Source organism: Castanea sativa, chromosome 12 (genome assembly GCF_040712315.1).
Source record: "Castanea sativa cultivar Marrone di Chiusa Pesio chromosome 12, ASM4071231v1".
Taxonomy (NCBI): Eukaryota; Viridiplantae; Streptophyta; class Magnoliopsida; order Fagales; family Fagaceae; genus Castanea; species Castanea sativa.
In genome coordinates, this window is record NC_134024.1 from 10,480,033 (window position 1) to 10,501,509 (window position 21,477).

Genomic DNA, 21,477 nt, shown 5'->3' on the forward strand with positions numbered 1-21,477 from the left:
CGTAGCCTTGTCCCCGCAATCTACTAATGCTTAAGCTATGTTTATTAAATACTTCTTCAATTGCACTCTTAGTGTCACAGCTACTATATTATTAACATGTGTAATGCCTAAAAAGCACTCATTCACATGTCTCATTTTTTCTACATAACGCAAAGCAATTGCCAATTGTTCTTTAGTAGACATATCACATGATTCATCAACTGTAATAGCAAATTATGAGTCTTTAATTTCTTTAATAATAGCATTTATTGTCTCAACTGCTGCAACATTTGCTATTTCTTTTTGGATATCAGGAGAGGTCATTTGATGATTTTCAAGAGCATTTCGAGGACTGCCTTATCAATTTCTTCATTGTGTTTTGCAAGAGACTGTAATAATTCAAGAAAATTTCCTTGATTATAGGAGTCTTTAGATTCATCATGGCCATGAAATGCTAATTCTTGTCGTTGTAGAAAACAAATACAATCCATTGATACATTCAAACGAGTTCGATATTCCCTTTTCTCAACATCCGATTGCTTCTTTATAACTATTTGAATACTTTGTCTCTAGTTTATCAAAGCTTCATATTTTCTTTGAGCTATATTATGTGCTCTGTTGTGATCCCCAACGTGATTTTGTAATTTCTCATTCTTCTTTTTTTCCAATTTCTGAGTCCTTCAGTAACAAATGAGTCTCCCCTCCTTGATCTCCAATATCAGGTTGAAAAAGATAACAATATAGACAATATGCAGCATCTTTCATAATGCTATATTCCAACCAACTAGGATATTCTTTGAAGCACAATGGATCAAATCGACGCTTTGTTTTGTTAAATTGACTTTGTGGAAAATCATGGTCAACTGGTTGACAAGGTTCATTTTGTAGATAATACCTTCTAATTTGATCTCTTTCATTAGGATGATAGTTAGAAATTTTTATTTTTAAATCAGGATCCGTGGGAAGATTTGCAACATCCACTTAGATACGAGTTCGTTTAGGATTTGATCCGGGCTCATTATTATAATCAAGGTTCTCCATAATCTCAATTAAGTACAAATATTTATGTCATATCATTAAAATAATGAAAAATAATTACCAATTTATGGTTAATAATAATCAAATTAAGAGATCATTATAAATACAAATAGTTTAAACATATAATTTGAATTATAAATTTATGGTTAAGAATAGTCAAATCAAGAGATCTATCTAAATATAAACAGTTTAAACATATAATTTGATTCTTTAAAAAATTAAATAAATAAATCAAAGCAAAAGTATTAAGAGTATGCATACCTATAAATATTTGAATATGTGACTTAAAACCGAGCTTGAATGCTTTTAAAAGCTTCACAAAAACTTTGAGGTCCAAACCGGGTATCAAAAGATTTTTTTATTTTTTATGGGAGGCATGCTTTGTTTGTATTATATATACACTTTTTTTTTTTCCTAGAGTTCTATGCCGGTACTGATTCCTATTTCGTGTAGGTGTAGCAAGGTTGTTATTATTATTTTTTTAATCATTACCAAGTGAGACCTATGGTTTTATATTATAGTTGTAGTACGTTTTTGTTTTCAAAAATCCATCAAGCTACTGTGTTCTAACTCCTATTCAATGTAGAGGTTTGTTTTTAATCATTACTAAATGGGACCCATTGGTTTTATATATTAGAATTGTAGTAGGAGTAGAAGTCTACTGAGAAAAGGTACCGTGAATTGAGAATTTTTTTTTTGTCTTTTGTGTCAGGGAAATAAAGCATTTTAGTTCATTATAATATTATTAGTGGAAAAAATTGAAAGTTTACAGGGCACCTACCCCCTCCCTCCACGCTTGATGGGAGCAAATGCTAATATATATAGGCGGAAGATGAATTGATGAAGCAATTACAAAGGGAGCAAGATTCCCTAAAGTTGCTGCACCCATTTAATGTGATGGACTTGCATCCATCACTTGTGAAAAGTAAATAGTTTATATTAAAAAGGGAATAGTGTAAAACAAAAAGTGAATAGTATATAACACTCCTCTTGGATGACCACTCGTTAATTAATTAAGAATCTACCTCGTTAAAACCTTGCCAAGGAAAAACCCAGGGGAAAAAAAACCAGTGGCAAAGGAAAAAGAGTACAGTATTCGAGTGAGTTTTTTTAAGTGCCTTTAGATTGCCTCATTAAAACCTTATAAAGGAAAACCCAGTGGAAAAAACCTAAGAGAAGGAAAAAGATTACAATCAGCACAGATCATTTTCTCCCCCTTATGAGTACATATATCTTCAAAGATCTTTAAGCTGATACGTACCAATGTTATGTACTATCTTCTTAAATGTTGCGGCTAGTAATGACTCAGTGAATAAATCTGCCAAATTGTCACTTGACTGTATCTGTTTGATATCAATTTCACCGTTCTTTTGGAGCTCATGAGTATAAAAGAATTTTGGTGAAATATGCTTGGTTCGATCAACTTTGATATATCCTCCCCTGAACTAAGCAATATAGGTAGCATTTTCCTCATATAAGATTGTGGGCCTTTTTTTGATTGATGATAAGCTGCTCTTTTCTCGAAAGTGTTGAATTACTAATCTTAAACAAATGCACTCACGACTTGCTTCATGGATTGCAGTAATCTCCGAGTGATTAGAGGACATAGCAGATAATGTTTGCTTGACAGATCTCCATGAAATGGCAGTGTTGCCACAAGTTGTGATCGGCCTTTACATGGATCAAAAAGATAACCTACATCTGCATATCCAATAAACTATGGATTCAACCCTTTTGGATAAAAAAATCTCAAGCCAATCGTACTACAGAGGTATCATAATACACGCTTGATTCCATTCCAATGTCTTTGAGTAGATGCAGAACTATATCTTGCTAGCCAATTTACTGAACAGGCTATGTTAGGCCGTGTGCAACTTGCAAGATACATTAGAGCACCAATTGCACTAAGATATAGTATTTGCAGACCAAGAATTTCTTTATCATCTTCTCAAGGACGAAAATGGTCCTTTTTGACATCTAATGACCTACCCACCATTGGAGTATTCAAAGGATGAGCTTTATCCATTAGGAGTTGTGTTAGGGCCTTTTCTGTGTATGTTGACTGATGAACAAAAATTCCATTTGGAAAATATTCAATTTGCAATCCAAGGAAAAATTTTTGTCTTGTCGAGATCTTTTATCTCGAACTCATTCTTTAAATAATTTGCAGTTTTTGTAAGCTCTTTCTGGAGTCCCCACAAGATTTAAATCATTAATGTATACTACAACAATAGCAAATCTGGATTCTTAGTTTTTAATAAAAACCAATGTTATTAATTCCGTTTCAGGACCCGTTCCATTTTGTCTGTGGAACGGAATATTTCGGTACCGGCTTATTTAAGCATACCATTTCAAGGTGTTTCGGGTTCCTTAATATATATATATATATATATATATATATATATATATATATATATATATTATTACTATTATATAAAAATAATGAATTTAATTTTTTTTAAATCTTAAATAAAGTGGGGTTAAAAAATATTTAAATATTTTTAATTTTCTACAAATAAAATTCATAATTGTAAACAAATTAATAAATGTACAGTGTATACTCTTTCCCCTTAAAAGCAAATGAAGTAAAGTTGATAAAAAATTTATGTGAATATTTCTTTAACTTTTTACTTGTGGCATTATTGTAAATAAATAAGAATCTATGATTAGTTTTTGAGCTAGGAAATTTCCTAGAAGTTTCCTTACAACCTCCATTACTCCACACGTATGTTCCATTTCCACTCACCATGTCCTTTCCATCTGATCTCCTCCATTCTTCTTCTCCAGTCTCCACAAACTTCTCTGCTTCTTTTTTTTAATGCTTTCCTTGGTTTTAAGTTTTAAGGCTTCCTCACACAATCAAGGCTGGACCCCAACATGCCTAACAAGTAAGTGTTCTCAAGCAAATGAAATGTCAACAATAGAGCAGTGTGGTTGCTCAAAGAGACAATGTTGAAGCTGAATGAGAAACAGTGAAGCCCAAAACGGCGTAGATGAGCTTTTAGTTTTTTTTTTTTTTTTTCATAGTAGGCTAAATCCTGTACCGGCCAGAATTTGCATCTTGGCCGGAATTGGCCGAAATTGTCCGGAATGACTGGAATGGCATTAAACTGCCAGAAATCTGACCCAAGGTGGAACATGAGGTATTTTGGTACCGGTTAGCATACCGAAATGGAAAATTCCGGCCGTTCTTGTCAGAATGGAACAGAATTAATAACAATGATAAAAACGCATGGACAAATTGGATTATTCAAAAATCCTTCTTTTAATAAGTATTCATTGAGGCGATTGTACCACATCCGTCCAAGTTGTTTATATCCAAATAAGGACCTTTGTAGCTTGATAAAATACATGCTTCGGGATGTGGAGTCATATGCTTCAAGCATTTTATATCCTTCAGGAATTTCCATGTATATATCATTATCTCATGATCTGATATGTTGTAACCACATCCATTAAACGCATGTCTTAATTTTCTATTACCACCAAGCTAATAAAAAATTTGAATGTAATTGCATCAATTACAAGAGCATATGTTTCCCTATAATCAATGTCAAGCCTCTGTGAGAAACCTTGTGTCACAAGTCATGCTTTGTACCTTGTAATTTCATTTTTCTCATCACACTTTTGTACAGATACCCATTTATATTCGACAAGCACTACACCCTTAGATGTTTGGACTACAAGTCCAAATACTTCATGTTTTTCAAGTGAATTTAATTCTGCCTAAATTGTCTCTAACCACATTGGCCAATCATTTCTACATCGACATTCTTCGACAGAGTGTGGTTCCAATTCAAGATCATTACTTCTGGTAATGTCAATGGCAACTTTGAATGAAAATACGTTGTCAACAACAATTTTATTTCTATCCTATATATCTCCTGTACTCACATAACTTATTGAGATCTCATTATTTTCAAGTACCCAATCCTCTTTAGGGGGATAACCCTTCAAGCGATTCCTCTTCAGGAGGGTCATTTTTAGAGGGTCTATTTTCAGGAGAATTATGAATTTTGGATAGATTAATTATTTTTGTGGCCTGTTTCATGGGTATAGCTTCTTCAGGAGCAATGACTTGATTTTCTTGCATTTTTCTCTTTCTAGGGATTTTATCTTTAGACCCAATAGGTCTTCCACACTTCAAGCATGGTTTAGACTCATTTGCAATTGTATTAATGGATTGTCCTACAGGAACTTCAATCCTTGTTGGGGTATTAGCAGCTGGAATGTGAGATTTCACAATTTTCTTACTATCAGTGAATACATCTAGTAATTGGTTTGCAATACTATGTAAATGAATAATCCTCTAAACTTCAAGTTCACACTAATTTGTGCAAGGATCGAGATGGGATAACATCAAAGCATTCCAAGTTATCTCTCGTTTTGCTTCTGGCAACGAGTTTTCTCCCCCTAATGTCAAGAAGATTGTTTCATCAAAATGACAATCATCAAAACGTGCCTTAAAAAAATCACCAGTTGAAGGTTTAAGATATCTAATAATAGATGGAGAATCAAAACCAACATAAATTTCAAGTCTACTCTGAGGACCTATTTTGATGCATTGTGGAGGTGTAATGGAAACATATACAGCACAACCAAAGATTCGAAAGTGAGAAACCAAATACCACAAACAAGTTGCATTGGAGAGTGTTTATGGTAAGCAGTTAGTCTAAAACGAACTAATGATGCAACATGTAATATGGCATGTCCCCAAGCAAAAAAAGGCAATTTTATTTTCATAAGCAAAGGACAAGCAATCATTTGAAGTCTTTTGATCAATGATTCAGCTAAACCATTTTGAGTGTGTGTATATGCAATAGGGTGTTCAACACCAATTCCAATTGACATGCATTAGTCCTTGAATGGTTGATGATAGTGATGATTTCTACAGGCCGTCAATGAGTTAAGGAGGCTGACGAGAGGATACAACCCATCAGCCAAGTCTCATTAGGATTCCTCCTTTTTGACATTCAAGGCCATATCCCTTACATAGCGACGTTAAGCTGACGGATCACGGTGACGAGTCAGGGCTGACGACCTTGGCTGTAAGGGCCCTTGGCTGACGTTCTTTGTGGTGACGACCTTGGCTGACGTTCTTTGTGGAGACATACATAGGCTGACGATAGTGTAGGAGGTACACGTGGACTGACGACCTTGGCAGGTAAAAGCTGAAGGAGTAATCCAACCTTCATTTTTAGCCTATCTTGACTTCTGCTTATGTGAATATAAGGAAAGTTCTTGCGCTACACGTTCGACTTTAGTCAAGAAGATTCCTATAAGGAAAGGGCTCAATACAATAGGCAAAGATCCACAAATTACTCTTTTAAAAGGAAAGTACTTCTTCACCAAGGCGCTTATTTCGGCCACATACCACTATATATACCCTAGAACCCTCATGACCCAAAGGTACGCACAATTATCTCAGCTCTGGCACTCTAAGGTTGTTTAAAAGACTCTAATTTGATCGTCGGAGGGTTTTTGGCCGGCACCACACCGGTGCTCTCTGTCGATCATCTATTTTCTCTTCGCAGGTGTTGCTTCAATTGGAGGAGTACTCGCAGCTTACTGGTGATTTCTTCGGCATCATCAGTTGAAATGTAAATTCACCTGCATTATCTAAGCGAATTTTCTTAATTGGATGATCAGGAAATTGTGCCCACAACCTAATGATTTGAGCAATCATTCTAGCAAAATGCAGCATTCCAAGTAGAAAGTAGACAAATATATAACCATCTTGTTGATGCATCTATTAACACTATAAAATATCTAAATGGTCCAGAAGGTGGATGTATAGGTCCACAAATATATCTCCTTGAATTCTTTCTAAGAAAGATGGAGATTCTATACCAATTTTTGATGGTGATGGTTTGACAATTAATTTTCCTTGAGAACAGGCACTACATGAATAGTCATTTGGTGAAAGAATCTTCTAATTCATTAAGGGGTGTCCATGAGAGTTTTTAATGATTCTACGCACCATTGTTGATCTCGGATGTCCAAGATGATTATGCCAAAGTATAAAGATCCTTGGATCAGAACACTTCTGGTGCACTGCAACATTTGTTTCAATCGATCTCAATCTAGTATAATATAACCCAAAAGAGAAAATATGCAGTTTTTCTAGTATGAGCTTCTGGCTCGTAACTATTGAAGTAATATAAAGATATTCTTCACTGCCTTCATTATTGGTTTTAATATGATAACCATTACTTAGTATATCTTTAAAGCTAAGTAAATTTTTTCTAGATTTAGAAGAATACAAAGCATCATCAATACAAAATTTTCGCCCCTTAGGCAACATGAAATTTGCTCTTCCAAAGACTTCAATTATGTTTGATGAACCAAATATGGTATTGACCTTAGCTTTGATTGAAGTTAGGTTTTGATAATACTTCTTATCTTTAAGTATTGTGTGCGTTGTTACACTGTCTACTAGACAAAAATCTTCCTCAATCATCTTGGGATTGAAGCTATGAGTAAGATCCATGTCTCTTCAAGTATGCAAAACATATACTTTGAATTTTAATACTCTGAAATAAAATAAACACATAATGAAGCAACTTTAAATTCATTAATGATAATCAGAATACAAATTAGAGTAATGATATTGCACAATTAACATGTAGATATATAAAAAGATCATAAGGAGAATACAAAGGAAAAATAGGAAAATCATATTGCTAATACCAAATCTATATCTCTAGCTTCTCTCTATTTTCTTATGTGTTTTACAATGGATGTGTGCAAATCTATATATAGAGGGAAGTGCAAAAGCTTTAGCAGTTGAAAGCTTACCATTTATGGGACAAAATCCCATAGATCTAAAGCAAAGGATTCCTTAGGATAATGCTTTCAGATTTTTTCCCCCTTACTACAGTGGGTGGATGGCTAATAAGCCACCCACGTGAACAATGAATGGGTGTGTCAGGATAATAGATGTGATTTCCTAAATCATAGGTTCTTCCTAGACTGATTAATTAGCGAGATTATATATTTGAAATTTAAATTGAACTTCATTAACTTAAACACAAACATAATTTACATAGCATAATGTAATGATACAATAAGATGAAATACTTAATATGTATGATTATTTTGATCACCAATCAGATTCTAAGTTTCTCTATTTATATCCCCAAGAAGTCAGAAGCTTTAAGATGAGTAATATTTACTCCACCTGAGGCATTAAGGTAATCCTCTGGATCACCAAGTTTAGCAAGGTTCACTTCAACTCCTTTTCCTTTCTCTTTCAAGGAGGCTTGGTACAAGTCTACCAAATGCTTAGGCGTATGACCTGTACGTGACCAATGCCCTTTTATGCCACACTTATAACATTTGTTTTCATGGCCCTTTTGAGATTTGTATTGTAAATCCTTGCCATTTTCATGTTGTTTTATCTCATTTTGATTCAACCATTTGTTATAAGGTTTGTTTTGCCCCGTTGAAGGATATGAGCATGTCTCCCCCTGTTTTAGATTTTTTACCACGTCCACGCCCACAACCTCTATTTCCTCCATTTCTTTCAAATGATATTTCATTCACTTCAGGGAATGGTGTGGAGTCGGTTGGGCGAGACTGGTAATTTCTCAATAGAAGCTCATTATTTTGTTCAACCACTACAAGACATGATACAAGTTCTGAATATTTTTCGAACTTATGCTCTCAATATTGCTGCTATAGCAGCATATTTGAGGCATGATATGTAGTAAATGTTTTTTCTAACATGTCTTCCTCAATGAGCTTTTCACTACATAATTTCAATTATGAGGTAATCTTGAATAGTGCTAAATTATACTCACTTACACTTTTGAAATCTTGCAACCTTAGGTGCATCCTGTTATAACAAGCTTTTGGGAGGATTACACTTTTGTGGTTCTCATATCTCTCCTTGAGTTTTTTCCACAGGAGGTACTCAGTTTTTAATTCCTCATGTAGATGATGGCAACTGAAAATCATTACCTATTCCCGATTTTGTGGGGATTCTTCATTGTCATCTTTAATGGTCTCTGCAAGAGCCATTGCCTCTAAATGGATCTCAACATCAAGGATCCATAATAGATAATTCTTGCTCGATATGTCAAGGGTAACAAAATCATTTTTTGTTAGGTTTGACATAATTTATATATAATAGAGATAATATTAATAATCACAATAAATAAGCAATTATAATATGGCAAAATATTAATTTAGTAATGAAATTTTTATTCTAGATGTAATAGACGTAAACTTATGCCATATATTAATATATATTGAATGTAAGAAGGGAGTCATAGGAATAACCTTTTTTCAGGAGGCAAAATGATGATAACTCCTCTAAATTTGGCTAGAGTATCGTGCTGATAATGTGTTGTGAAATAGATGAAATATATATATATATATATATATATAGGCAAGGGAATAAAATATGAGGATGATATTATATCTAAATTGTTTCTTGTCTAGTGGTCATCTACCACAACATATTATTTCTAAAACTGATATAAATATATCTCTCTTTTACTCTCAGTGTCTCTCTAATTTCCTCAGTACATTACAACGGAAGTGAAGGCTCATATATATAGGCGGAAGATGAATTGATGAAGCAACTACAAAAGGAGCAAGATTCCCTAAAATTGCTACACCCATTTAATGTGATGGACTTATGTCCATCACCCGTGAAGAGTAAATAATTTATATTAAAAAGGGAATAGTGTAAAACAAAAGGTGAATAATATATAAAAGTCCTTGTGTTTTACCAAAAAAAGAAAAAAAAATCCCCTTGTAGGTGTGATGGGTTGACTGTTTACCATGATTTAAAAATCTTTTGTCTCACTCTCAAGAGTTCAAATTTATATTTCACCAGCTCCAATATAGTCCAATATACCATGTTTAATTATTTTTACCATTTCAAACATTGGTTAATTTATCAGTCTAAGCACAATATTTTCACAATATTTTTTATATTCATCTTGGTTTGACCACAGTCACTATGGAGGTTTTGTTCAAAAAGGGTTTGGATGTGAGAATTAAAGAAAACGATAGTTAGATAGAGAGTGAGGGGGGGAGGTGAGTGTGGGAGTCACTGCCAAGCTAGAAGAGAATTCAACATCCTTTGTTTTCCAAGTACATTTTGATTTTACTCGAATCAGTTTGAAATAAATGATCATAGCTCCCTCTAGAAATCTCCAAATTGCACAACATTTAATGCGTTAGAAACTAGAGATATAAACTTGCCAGTGGTATATGAGGGAAATTATTGTATATTCCCAGAGTATCATAGATGCGTTCTCCCTTCTCTCACAAGAATGGTAGGTCCCACTAATTAAATTCTTGGTGGGACCCACCATTCATGTGAGAATGGAGAGTACGCATTTATGGTACTCCGGAAGTACCTAATAATTTTCCTGTATATGATTGGTTTCCTAGTTAAATACTTTTACGTAATATTCCAAAGTGAAATTTGAAGTTAATGAAACATTAATGTGATGACGCGAATGATTGTATTGGCTCGCAATGGCTTTAAATAATCTTTTGTGCACCACTCTAAAATCAGTGTTATTTGACACTTGTATGCATTCACTATATATAATAAGTTTGGATTATGTTAACGGATGCCCTTAGAGTAATTGTTAATAGACCATAATAAAAAAAAGTTTTAACATAATATTCATGGGAAATATAAAAATCTGTCAATAATATTTATTGTTTTATCATTCTCCCAATAAGCTTTACCAATAAGAAAATGATAAAATGATGTGATTTTTTGTTCTTTAATTACACGTAGTAAAGGCTAGCTAGGTTAAGTTCCGCACAGATTCAACTCATTACCACTTCCACGACTCAACAAGTTTGGTTAATGCAACATGAGATGACCCTCCCTCACTTAGGGTTTGTTTGGATTGAGTGAGAAGGGAGGGAGAGTGGAGGAGAGTAGAGTAAAGGTGGCTAAGAATAGGCTAATTTTGGGCCAATTTTATTCCACTCTACTCTAGTCTCCCTCCCTCCCTCTCCCTCAATCCAAACGAACCATTAGTGCAGCCTTAGCTTCATCTTTCCACCATTTAAGGACAAAGAAGTCTGGGATTCAAACAATCATATGTGCATGATTGGAACTTGGAAGATCTGTGACTGTGAGTTTAGAGGTCTATTGTACCTCCCCAAAAGCTCCTTCAACTTCAAATAGGTGTTTTTTATTAGAATAGCGTCACTTTTATTACTAATGAAAACAAACAGCAAAACAAGGAGAAACCAATCTAAGCTAGTCTTCCTCAGTTCATAATACAAGTTCATCTAGGCCAATATAGGAGAATTCTACATGTTTAAACTTTATGTAATTAGATTAATCTTTTGAATTCTTTGTTATTAGTTATGAATTAATTATTTTTGTTTTTTTATTGCATAATTTTTATTTTTTATTAATGAAGGCTAATAATTTTTGGATTACTTTTGCTTCTAATTTTGCCAAATGCTCCACATCAGGCTCCACACAATAACAAGAAAATGTAGCTTTTGAACAGTACCTCGCCCAAATTATTAAGGATTGTTCATCGCCAAACCAGACTAAAATCATTTTTTATTTGTTCTCTCTCTCTCATCCACAGAACAGAAAAAGAACGTAGTGGGCTATGGCTTTCAACAACATCCTAGGTTTGTTCATTGATGGTGGTGGTGGTGGTGGGTTACAACAGCAGCTCGGAGATCAAGGATTAGAGCTAGAGATGGAAGATCTGCAGATTGTAGAGCTTTTGGTTGAGCCTGATGTAGTTGTGTGTGAATAATGGATGGATTTTACTGACGTGTATCCTAAGGACACACAATAATATATCATTTTTGAAAAAATTTATTGGGAATTGAAAAGATTTTGACAGTTTTTTCAATTCTCGATAATTTTTTTTCAAAAACGGATTTGTTAATATATGGCCGGACCCATAATAGATTAGTTAAAGTAACACAAAATGATTAAATTTTAGTAAAATATGATGATATTGCTCAGTTTTAGTCTTTTATTAGAGATGGAAATAGGGGAAAGTTCATTCTAAAATTATTGGCTGAAAAAATATACATTTACCCCAAATATAGATAACCTGTGCAATCTTATGGCTTGATTTTGGATTTCACAAGCTCTTCTCTCAACCACGTTTAAACCCATACTTGTCATGGCTAAGCTCAACCCATTTGTCAATGAAAATATAATTAAAAAAGAAAAAAAAATGTTAGCCAATGGCCTAAATGCATTGGTTTGGGAATCATTTTTAAAAATGTTTTATGAAATAATGATAAAGTAATTAATTTTTCTAAATGTTTTTTTATATTTCATATAAAATGGTGTTAAAACTCTTTTAATATGATTTATTAATAATTATTTTTAAGGCACTCGTTAAAATGACCTGAAATAATATTGTGTTTAATAACAAATATTTAGGTGTTCCTAGTGGCAGACAACCACTCAAAATTCAAGCATTAAAAAAAATAATTAAAAAAAAATAGTGTGGGTGTAATCTTAGTTAAAAAAACAAAAAACGCTTTAATTAGAGTCCATTTAGTTAAAGATTTCTAACATCGTTGTTTAAGTGTAAAACAATGTGGGTGTAATCGTAGTAAAAAATAAAAACATTAATTAAAGCCCATTTGGTTAAAGATTTTTAGTATTATTATTTAAGTGTTGTGAAAATATATATAAATTAAAAAGTATTATGAAAATAAATATAGAGAAGTTTAAACACTAAAAAGTGTTATTTAAACACCCCTACTAAATACACTTCTACTCATTGTAGTATATATTGCTATCCATGTGTGGGCGTACTTGTACTAAATACCCCTACACCACACACTCTTGGTATAATGGTCACTCCACAGGTATAAATACTTGTGGAGTGTGGAGGGTAAAGGCCGAAGTTCAAGTCTCCAGGAGGAAGTTTCACACACATATACACTTAGATTAGACTAAAGTAGAAATTTTATTTTGTAAAAAAAATAAATAAATAAAGAAATAAAAAGAAGATAAAAAAATGACGTGCTTTTTTCTTTGTTCTTTTATAGTTTTATTAAACGTTGTAAAAGGCTAGATCAAGTGCAATGACATGAACGAGGTTGGATTTGAACTCACTGTCTGTCACTTCCACGACTCAACGAATTTGGTCAATGCAACACGAGATGACCCGCCCTCACTCAGTGCAGCCTTAGCACCATCTTTCATGGCAAGTGTTCGTTCCCTTATCGAGTTACCACTTTCCGAGTCCATCAACTCTCTAACTCGCTTCTCCACCTCTGTTGCACTCACAAACCCATCCTCTAACTCGTCCATCGACAAAGCAATCTTCAAATCTTCCACCAACACCACCCTGTTGAACCTTTGCTCTGCGTAAAGAGGCCACGCCACCATTGGCACGGCCGCACACACAGCTTCCAACACTGAGTTCCACCCACAATGAGTCACAAACCCACCCACCGAGCCGTGATTCAACACAGCCACTTGTGGTGCCCATGACTTCACTACCAAGCCTCTCTCTTTGGTGCGGTCCAAAAAACCTTCTGGAAGCAAAGAATCTAAATCTGGGTCAGGTTGAGCTGACACAGCCAAGCTATGTTTCTCACTCGGTGGATTTCGTACCACCCATAAGAACCTTTGGTCACTCTTTTCCAATCCTAAAGCTATCTCCTTTAGTTGTTCTATAGAGAACGAACCCAAGCTTCCAAAGCATAAAAACACAACACTTTGACTCGGTTGCGTGTCAAGCCAGGACAAACACTCGGGCACGGCTTCACCTTCATTTTGAGTCCCACTTCTTTCGTTGTTTTTTGCTATCAACGGTCCCATGCAGTAAATAGGCGGGGTTGGACCGTCTGGTGCGCATAGCCCCTCTGATACTGCTTGAATAGCTTTTGGTTCCAATGATTCAAAGGTGTTGGCAATTATTCCTGCAGACTTAGCCATGGTGATTGTGCAGTCTAAAAAGAACTCATAGGCCTTATCGTTACGGTCAAGAAATGGTTTTGGCATATCTGAAGATGGTATTGGGGATACTCCCGGAACGATAAGGAGGGTGTTAAGGTCTTTCAAACTTTTTGTGGTGTTTTTGTGAATGGTGGGGTGGTATAGAAAACAGTTGAGAGAAGCAGCGCCTGAAGTGAAAAAGAAATAGCCAGGGAGGTTGAGATTGGAAGCAACAGAGAGAGAATACGAGCAAAAGAAGTCCATGATGAGAGCTTTGACGTTGTGGGTTTTGGAGATAGATAGGAGAGATTGGTGGACATTGGGATTGTTGAGGCGAATGAGCTCAAAAATGAGAGTTTCATGGTGAGGAGAAGTGGTGGGAGGGAGAGTAACACTGGGGAGATTGTGAAAAGTGATGGAAGGAGTGGTGGAAGAGACAGAGGCTATGTATGGAGCTGTGGAACCAGCGTTGTAAGGTGCAGGGGCGATGAGTATGTGAATGGTGAGTGAAGGGTTGTGTGTGAGTATTAGTTTGCCTAGCTCTACTATGGAAATCAAGTGGCCTATGGCTGGTACTGGATACAGAACTATTGCTTCCATGGCTGTTTGAGTATCGTGTGTGCGAGAGAGAGAGACAGTGTGTGTCTATTAATTTAAAAGAAAGATTGGTGATCTTTGAGGCCTATCTTATTGAGTAGGGAAAAGTAACGGCGCGCAACGTTGTTTAAGTATTTACAATACGTGTTGCATTAATTAAACAGCGAAAATGGTTGCCCAAACAATGTTATCAAATAGACACTAAATTATTGGGACCGCGACTTCAAGGTATCATAGTCTTGTCTTGTACGCTTGTGGGGAAGGTATATCTTATAAAGTGGTACTTATCTTACCAAAGGTGTGGATCAAAGATTCCTAGACAGGCAGCTGGATTAGAATAATAAATAAAGTTCATGCTTGAATTTTTTTTTTTTTTTTTTACCGTATGTGGACTAATCAATTTCATAGTACGTGCGACGATAATAAGTAAACTATTTAATACTACATATATTGTTAGGTTTTATTTCATTGGGAAGAAGAAAAAGCGGAAGAATAGAAAATGGTAGGAGAAAGAAAAGTTGGATGATATAAAAGATTTAGTTTTCTCTCGATGTTTGTTTGGTTGGAGGGATGAAAAAGTGGAGAGATGAAAATCTTTTTTGTTGGGTTGTAAAGAAAAGTAAGAGAATAGAAAATGTAGTTTATATAAATTTACTATTATGTCCTTAGTATATAATATGTAAAATATAATTTCTTTGTACCCATTAAAGAAGAAGAAAATATTAACTATTAATAATTGAAATTAATAAAATAACATTATATAATAGAATATATTAATTATTATTATTTTTACACATCATAGTATTTTCTTTTATTATTATTATAATATATATATATATATATATATATCTATGTATATATATATATTAGTGGCTCGAAAAAGAAAAAGACAAAAAACTTGCAAAGAAAGAACAAAATTGGAGAAAAAACTTTTATGTATTAAGCGCATAAGACTTGCCTCTCACAGGTACGTGTAGGATCCACCTGCTTAGAAGAGGCTGGTTTTATGTGTTTAACACATAAAATACTAGCTCCAAAACTAAAGCTGCACATGTTGATGTTGATGTTGATGTTGATGTTGATACTTTGATTGTTTCACATGGTTGTGGATGTGCAAAAGAAACAAAAGAAAAGCATTTAAGACACCAAACACACATATGGTCGGAACTCTACAATTTTGTCTACATTATTTTCCATTCGTCGAAGAATCAGTACTCAAACTACTTAAACTCTTTCCAAACGGTAATTACATGCTTTATTTGTTCATTGACCAAAGCGGTAGGCATGCAGCATGCTTTATTTGTTTATTGACCAAAGCGGCATGCTTTATTTGTTTATTGACCAAAGCGGTAGGCAGTGTTACAATATTACTCATTGAGAGTGATTTAAGGTTCTTTTCAACGATAATTACTACGTACCCAATTGGACAGGGCCAACTGCACATGATTGTGAGTTGTGACTAAACAAAAGTTTTAATAACAAATGAGCGTCATTTGCGTCAAAAGTTGTGGGGTTGCGCCACAAAAAGTCGTGCACTCATATTTTCCACCAAAAAAATTTGCCCTTGATTGTGTTTGTAACGTCAGATACGAAGTCGGCATCAGCAATTTGCCGAACAAAAATTCTAACAAAAATGATAAATGTTAGAAATAAAAAAATGCACAACTGTTTTATACGACTGATTATAATTGATGCAAAAAAAATAATTGATTTATGTAAGAATAACAAGCAACCACGTACACATTTCAAAAATTGTAAACTAAAGAGAAGAGATTTTCTTTTAGACAAAGAGAAAAGGATATTGATAATTTTTAGACTAATTTAGTCTTTAATGAATTAATTATTTAACACTTATATTTAATTATTGTGACCTTGGATTTAAGAGAATTATTAATGACGCTTAGATTATTTTTTCACTTTTCTCCCTAAACTAATACTCTCTCTGTCTCAGTTTATTTGTCCTCTATTCAATTTTGGAATGTTCTAAAATATTGCCCTGTTTCTAAAATAAAAGTCATTATTTACTAATATTCCTATTATACTCCTATTTTATTTTTCAAAACTATTTTTTGATAAATTTATTTAAGGATAGTTTTGAAAACTTATACATTTTTATAAGACAAACAAGACAATAAATGATGTTTTTTATAAAAAAAATTGACTTTTCAAACAGGACAAGCAAAATGAAACGGGGATAGTAGTTATAATCACCGCACATCCTTAATGCGGTGGTCACTCCACAAGTATAAATGTTTGTGAGGTGTGGGGGGCAAAGACCGGGATTCAAATCTTCAGGAGGGAATTTCCCACACATATACACTTAAATTAGGTTAGAGTAGAAATTCTATCCTGTATAAAAAAAAAAAAGAGGTGCTACGTCCACAATATTTTTACAACATTTTTACAACAAATCATAGGTGGTTAGTTGTTATTGGTTCAAATTTGAACCTAACACTAAGATTACTTTTTTGCCCCAACAATAACAACCAGTAACATCCTCCCACTTAGGATTTGTTGTAAAAATATTATGGACATATCATTTCTAAAAAAAAAATAGTTATAGATACAAATTATAGTAAACATTCATAAACATCTTATTGAGTAAAAAATAAACTTCATTAAAAAAAAATAACTCGATAAACTATGCAATTAGTTTAGGGAAAAAATGCAATGATAAACTTATTCCAAGTGTCATATTAAGAATTCTAAAATCTGAATAAATATAAGTGAGAATTGACATTTATTAACTACAACGTGGGAGTTAAAATTCAAGTCATTGAAATTGAAATTTTAAATTGTTGATAGGTATTTTTGAATTGTTAATAGGCATTGTAAATTTGTAATTATCGAGAATAATTAAATAAATAAAAACTACTTTTTTTATGAATTCTCAGAAATTATGAATTCTCATCATGAATTCCTGCGTAACAAACAAAACACAACACACCCTAAAAGCAATGAAAATAATTTGTACCACAATCAAATGGTATCTGTGTCAAAATGATTCAAAGAAATAGTCAAACCCCCCCCCCCCCCCAAAAAAAATTTCCACCCAACATCTTCCATAATGAACAAGAGTTTTTAATGGACAAAACCTAGGTACAAAATAAGCCCAAAGTTCACCTATTAGAATGACAGACCGTCTCCCATAGGCCATAGTGACAATCTAGATAAAAAGTTGGCACAAACATCCGATAAATAATTGAGAATCCTTGGGGCCAGGTTGAGCATGTAGGCCGAAAATGAAGTCGAAGAGCATCTATATGAAGAGAAACCTTCTCCATCCGCACCCAGGTATGGTACGGATGGAGATTGTTCTATGCAATGCTCCTTACGTATTGGTCAAGATTTGTATTGAATAGTTAAGGGTACAGCCTCTTAACCATTTACATATAGAGTGTGTTTAGATATAACTTATTGCTGAAAACTGAAAATTAAAAACACTGTAACAAAATAATTTTTAAATGTGTAAAAAGTACTGTTATTAACAAAAATTACTGTTTATTAGCTTAAAATTACTGTTTATGATCAATAAACAGTGATAGACACTTGACCCCAAAAAAAAAAAAAAACCCAAACGTAAACCCAAACGCGCAAACTCACTGTCCAAAAACGCCACCATAATAATATATCAAACTTCGGTTACAAGGAGATGAAACCACCAAGTGAATGATATTTATGGTATTATGAATTGGTACGATTTATGTCGCTTAGATAGTTAGGTGGTTTGGATGGTTTGTAATAAAGGAAAAGTCTGACACAGTGAGTAATAAACATTAATGGTTTGTAATAAAGGAAAAGTCTGACACAATGTGCAATAAGAATTAACGGTTTGTAACAAAGGAAGGCGCGTGTCTCCCACCTATTTAAATCCTACTTGTGTATGGTATGTGAGTATGACTGCCCAAGCAATGGTGGAACTTGCACTACACACCAGGGCAATAATGTAACTTGCTACTGCTGATTAAGCCCACAACAGGTTCCGTGGAAGGGTAGAAAAGTGGAAGTTTAAAAAAAATTAAAATTTTTATTTGATTGCTTCTCCACCTACTTCCACGACTCAACGAGTTTGGTCAATGCAAGACGAGATGATCCGCCCTCACTCAGTGCTGCCTTTGCTCCATCCTTCATAGCAAGTGTTCGTTCCCTTATCGAGTTACCACTTTCCGAGTCCATCAACTCTCTAACTCGCTTCTCCACCTCTGTTGCACTCACAAACCCATCCTCTAACTCGTCCATCGACAAAGCAATCTTCAAATCTTCCACCAACACCACCCTGTTGAACCTTTGCTCTGCGTAAAGAGGCCACGCCACCATTGGCACGGCCGCACACACCGCTTCCAACACTGAGTTCCACCCACAATGAGTCACAAACCCACCCACCGAGCCGTGATTCAACACAGCCACTTGTGGTGCCCATGACTTCACTACCAAGCCTCTCTCTTTGGTGCGGTCCAAAAAACCTTCTGGAAGCAAAGAATCTAAATCTGGGTCAGGTTGAGCTGACACAGCCAAGCTATGTTTCTCACTCGGTGGATTTCGTACCACCCATAAGAACCTTTGGTCACTCTTTTCCAATCCTAAAGCTATCTCCTTTAGTTGTTCTATAGAGAACAAACCCAAGCTTCCAAAGCACAAAAACACAACGCTTTGACTGGGTTGCGAATCAAGCCAGGACAAACACTCGGGCACGGCTTCACCTTCATTTTGAGCCCCACTTCTTTCATTGTTTTTTGCTATCAGTGGTCCTATGCAGTAAATAGGTGGGGTTGGACCGTCTGGTACGCATAGCCCCTCTGATAGTGCTTGAACAGCTTTTGGTTCCAATGATTCAAAGGTGTTGGAAATTATTCCTGCAGACTTAGCCATGTTGATTGAGCTGTCTAAAAAGAACTCATAGGCCTTATCGTTACGGTCAAGTAATGGTTTTGGCATATCTAAAGATGGTATTGGGGATACTCCAGGAACGATAAGGAGGGTGTTAAGGTCTTTGAAACTTTTTGTGGTGTTTTTGTGAATGGTGGGGTGGTATATAAAATAATTGAGAGCAGCAGCGCCTGAAGTGAAAAAGAAATAGCCAGGGAGGTTGAGATTGGAAGCAACAGAGAGAGCATAGGAACAAAAGTAGTCCATGATGAGAGCTTTGACGTTGTGGGTTTTGGAGATAGATAGGATAGATTGGTGGACATTGGGATTGTTGAGGCGAATGAGCTCAAAGGTGAGAGTTTCATGGTGAGGAGAAATGGTGGGAGGGAGAGTAACACTTGGGAGATTGTGAAAAGTGATGGAAGGAGTGGTGGAAGAGACAGCGGCTATGTATGGAGCTGTGGAACCAGCTTTGTAAGGTGCAGGGGCGATGAGTATGTGGATAGTGAGTGAAGGGTGGTGTGTGAGTATTAGTCTGCCTAGTTCTACCATGGAAATCAAGTGGCCTATGGCTGGTGTTGGGTACAGAACTATCGCTTCCATGGCTGTTTGAGTATTTTGTGTGTGTGTTTGTGTCTATTCAATCTAAAGGATAAGATTGGTGTCCTTTGAAGCCTATCTTATTGAGTGGAAAAAAGTTAAACTATTGGGGCTGCGACTTCTGTCGCAGTCTAGTCTTGTACGCTTGTGGGAAGGAATACGTATATTGGTTGTTATATTACCAAAGGTCTAGAACTAGATCAAAGAATCCTAGACTGGCAGCTGAGTTAGAATAATCAATGAAGTCCATGCTTGATTTTTTTTGTCAGAGTGCGTGGATTCATTGGTCTCATATATTCTCTATCATTAGAGTTATTATTGAGAGTACGATATATTCATTGAAATACCTCTACTTATACTGATTTGTTCATTAGCGGTAGCAATAGTAATTGATGGGACTGACGAGGTGAAACATGGACGAGGTGGCCTCAAGGACGAACATAACCCGTTATCGTCATCATCAGAGGAAGAGTTAAGGCCATTGAATGCTGCCAATAAAGTCTCAACCGTTACAAGACCAGCTGGACGAACTAACGGGAAGGCATTAACTCCCATTACTCCCCTGAAGACGTTATCAGAAGAGGCATTAATGCCCCAACGGATACAATCCCCAAGGGTATATAAAACCCTTTCAACACCAAAACAAGGTATATACAAAAAAAAGAACTACATTACAATTTTAGCTATTTTTATTCCTAATATCTCAACAACTGTCTTTTTTCCAGATCGACTTTATCATCGGAGAAGCAGTACAGTGCACTACACCGTGACCATTTGATTAAATCCCGCTCCCAGATGTCCGTTTGAGTGCCTCCAAGCCATCCTGACGAATCCTAGCAAATCAACGAAATACAACTTCATCGCTGGCTTGCGTGGGAACGACTTTCTCATACAACAAGAACACAGTTCCTACCAGCTCCAGATGGAATCCAACCAGACTCGGCGCCTTGGCAAAGAAATCCGAAATCTTGTAACCACCGTCGAAGAACTTACAAGACAGAATCAAGAGATGAGACAGAGGCTACACACAAGAAGAGAACCCTTAAAGAGCCGTTCAAGAGGACGAAGGGGATAGCCATGGGAGAAGTGACCGACGGAGAACGATAACCCCGGTAAGAGCAAGAGCATTTCGACATCCTCCAGAAATGAGGAAGGAGATGGATGAATTAAGAAACGCGATCAAAGAAAAGACGGATCGAAGCCTCGGATAAAATGGTCAGAGCGACGACTCCCCCTTTACCATGGCAGTTCTAGAACGACCGTTACCTCGCCGAAATTTCGCTCTCACTGAGCCTTTCGACGGCTCAAAGACCCCCAAGATCACCTTAACACCTTCAAGACGACCTTAGGCCTTCAACAGCCCCCCGACGAAATCATGTGTCGTTCATTCCCCACTACGCGAAGGAGCCGGACGGAGAATGGTTCACGAGATTGCCCACTTCGTCCATCGACAATTTTGAGCCGAGCTGAAGGCTTTCCGC

At 35.5% G+C, this 21,477-nt stretch overlaps 2 protein-coding genes across 2 annotated transcripts; both read right to left on the bottom strand.

Moving 5' to 3' along the window:
• Positions 1-12,998: 12,998 nt before the first annotated feature.
• LOC142619033 (UDP-glycosyltransferase 88A1-like) lies at positions 12,999-14,553 on the bottom strand. Its single transcript, XM_075792105.1, has one exon. The coding sequence runs from the start codon at positions 14,531-14,533 to the stop codon at positions 13,112-13,114; it is 1,422 nt and encodes a 473-aa protein (XP_075648220.1). The 5' UTR covers positions 14,534-14,553; the 3' UTR covers positions 12,999-13,111.
• A 3,580-nt stretch (positions 14,554-18,133) lies between these two features.
• LOC142619668 (UDP-glycosyltransferase 88A1-like) lies at positions 18,134-20,657 on the bottom strand. The gene has a single exon (XM_075792875.1). The coding sequence runs from the start codon at positions 19,997-19,999 to the stop codon at positions 18,578-18,580; it is 1,422 nt and encodes a 473-aa protein (XP_075648990.1). The 5' UTR covers positions 20,000-20,657; the 3' UTR covers positions 18,134-18,577.
• Positions 20,658-21,477: the final 820 nt, after the last annotated feature.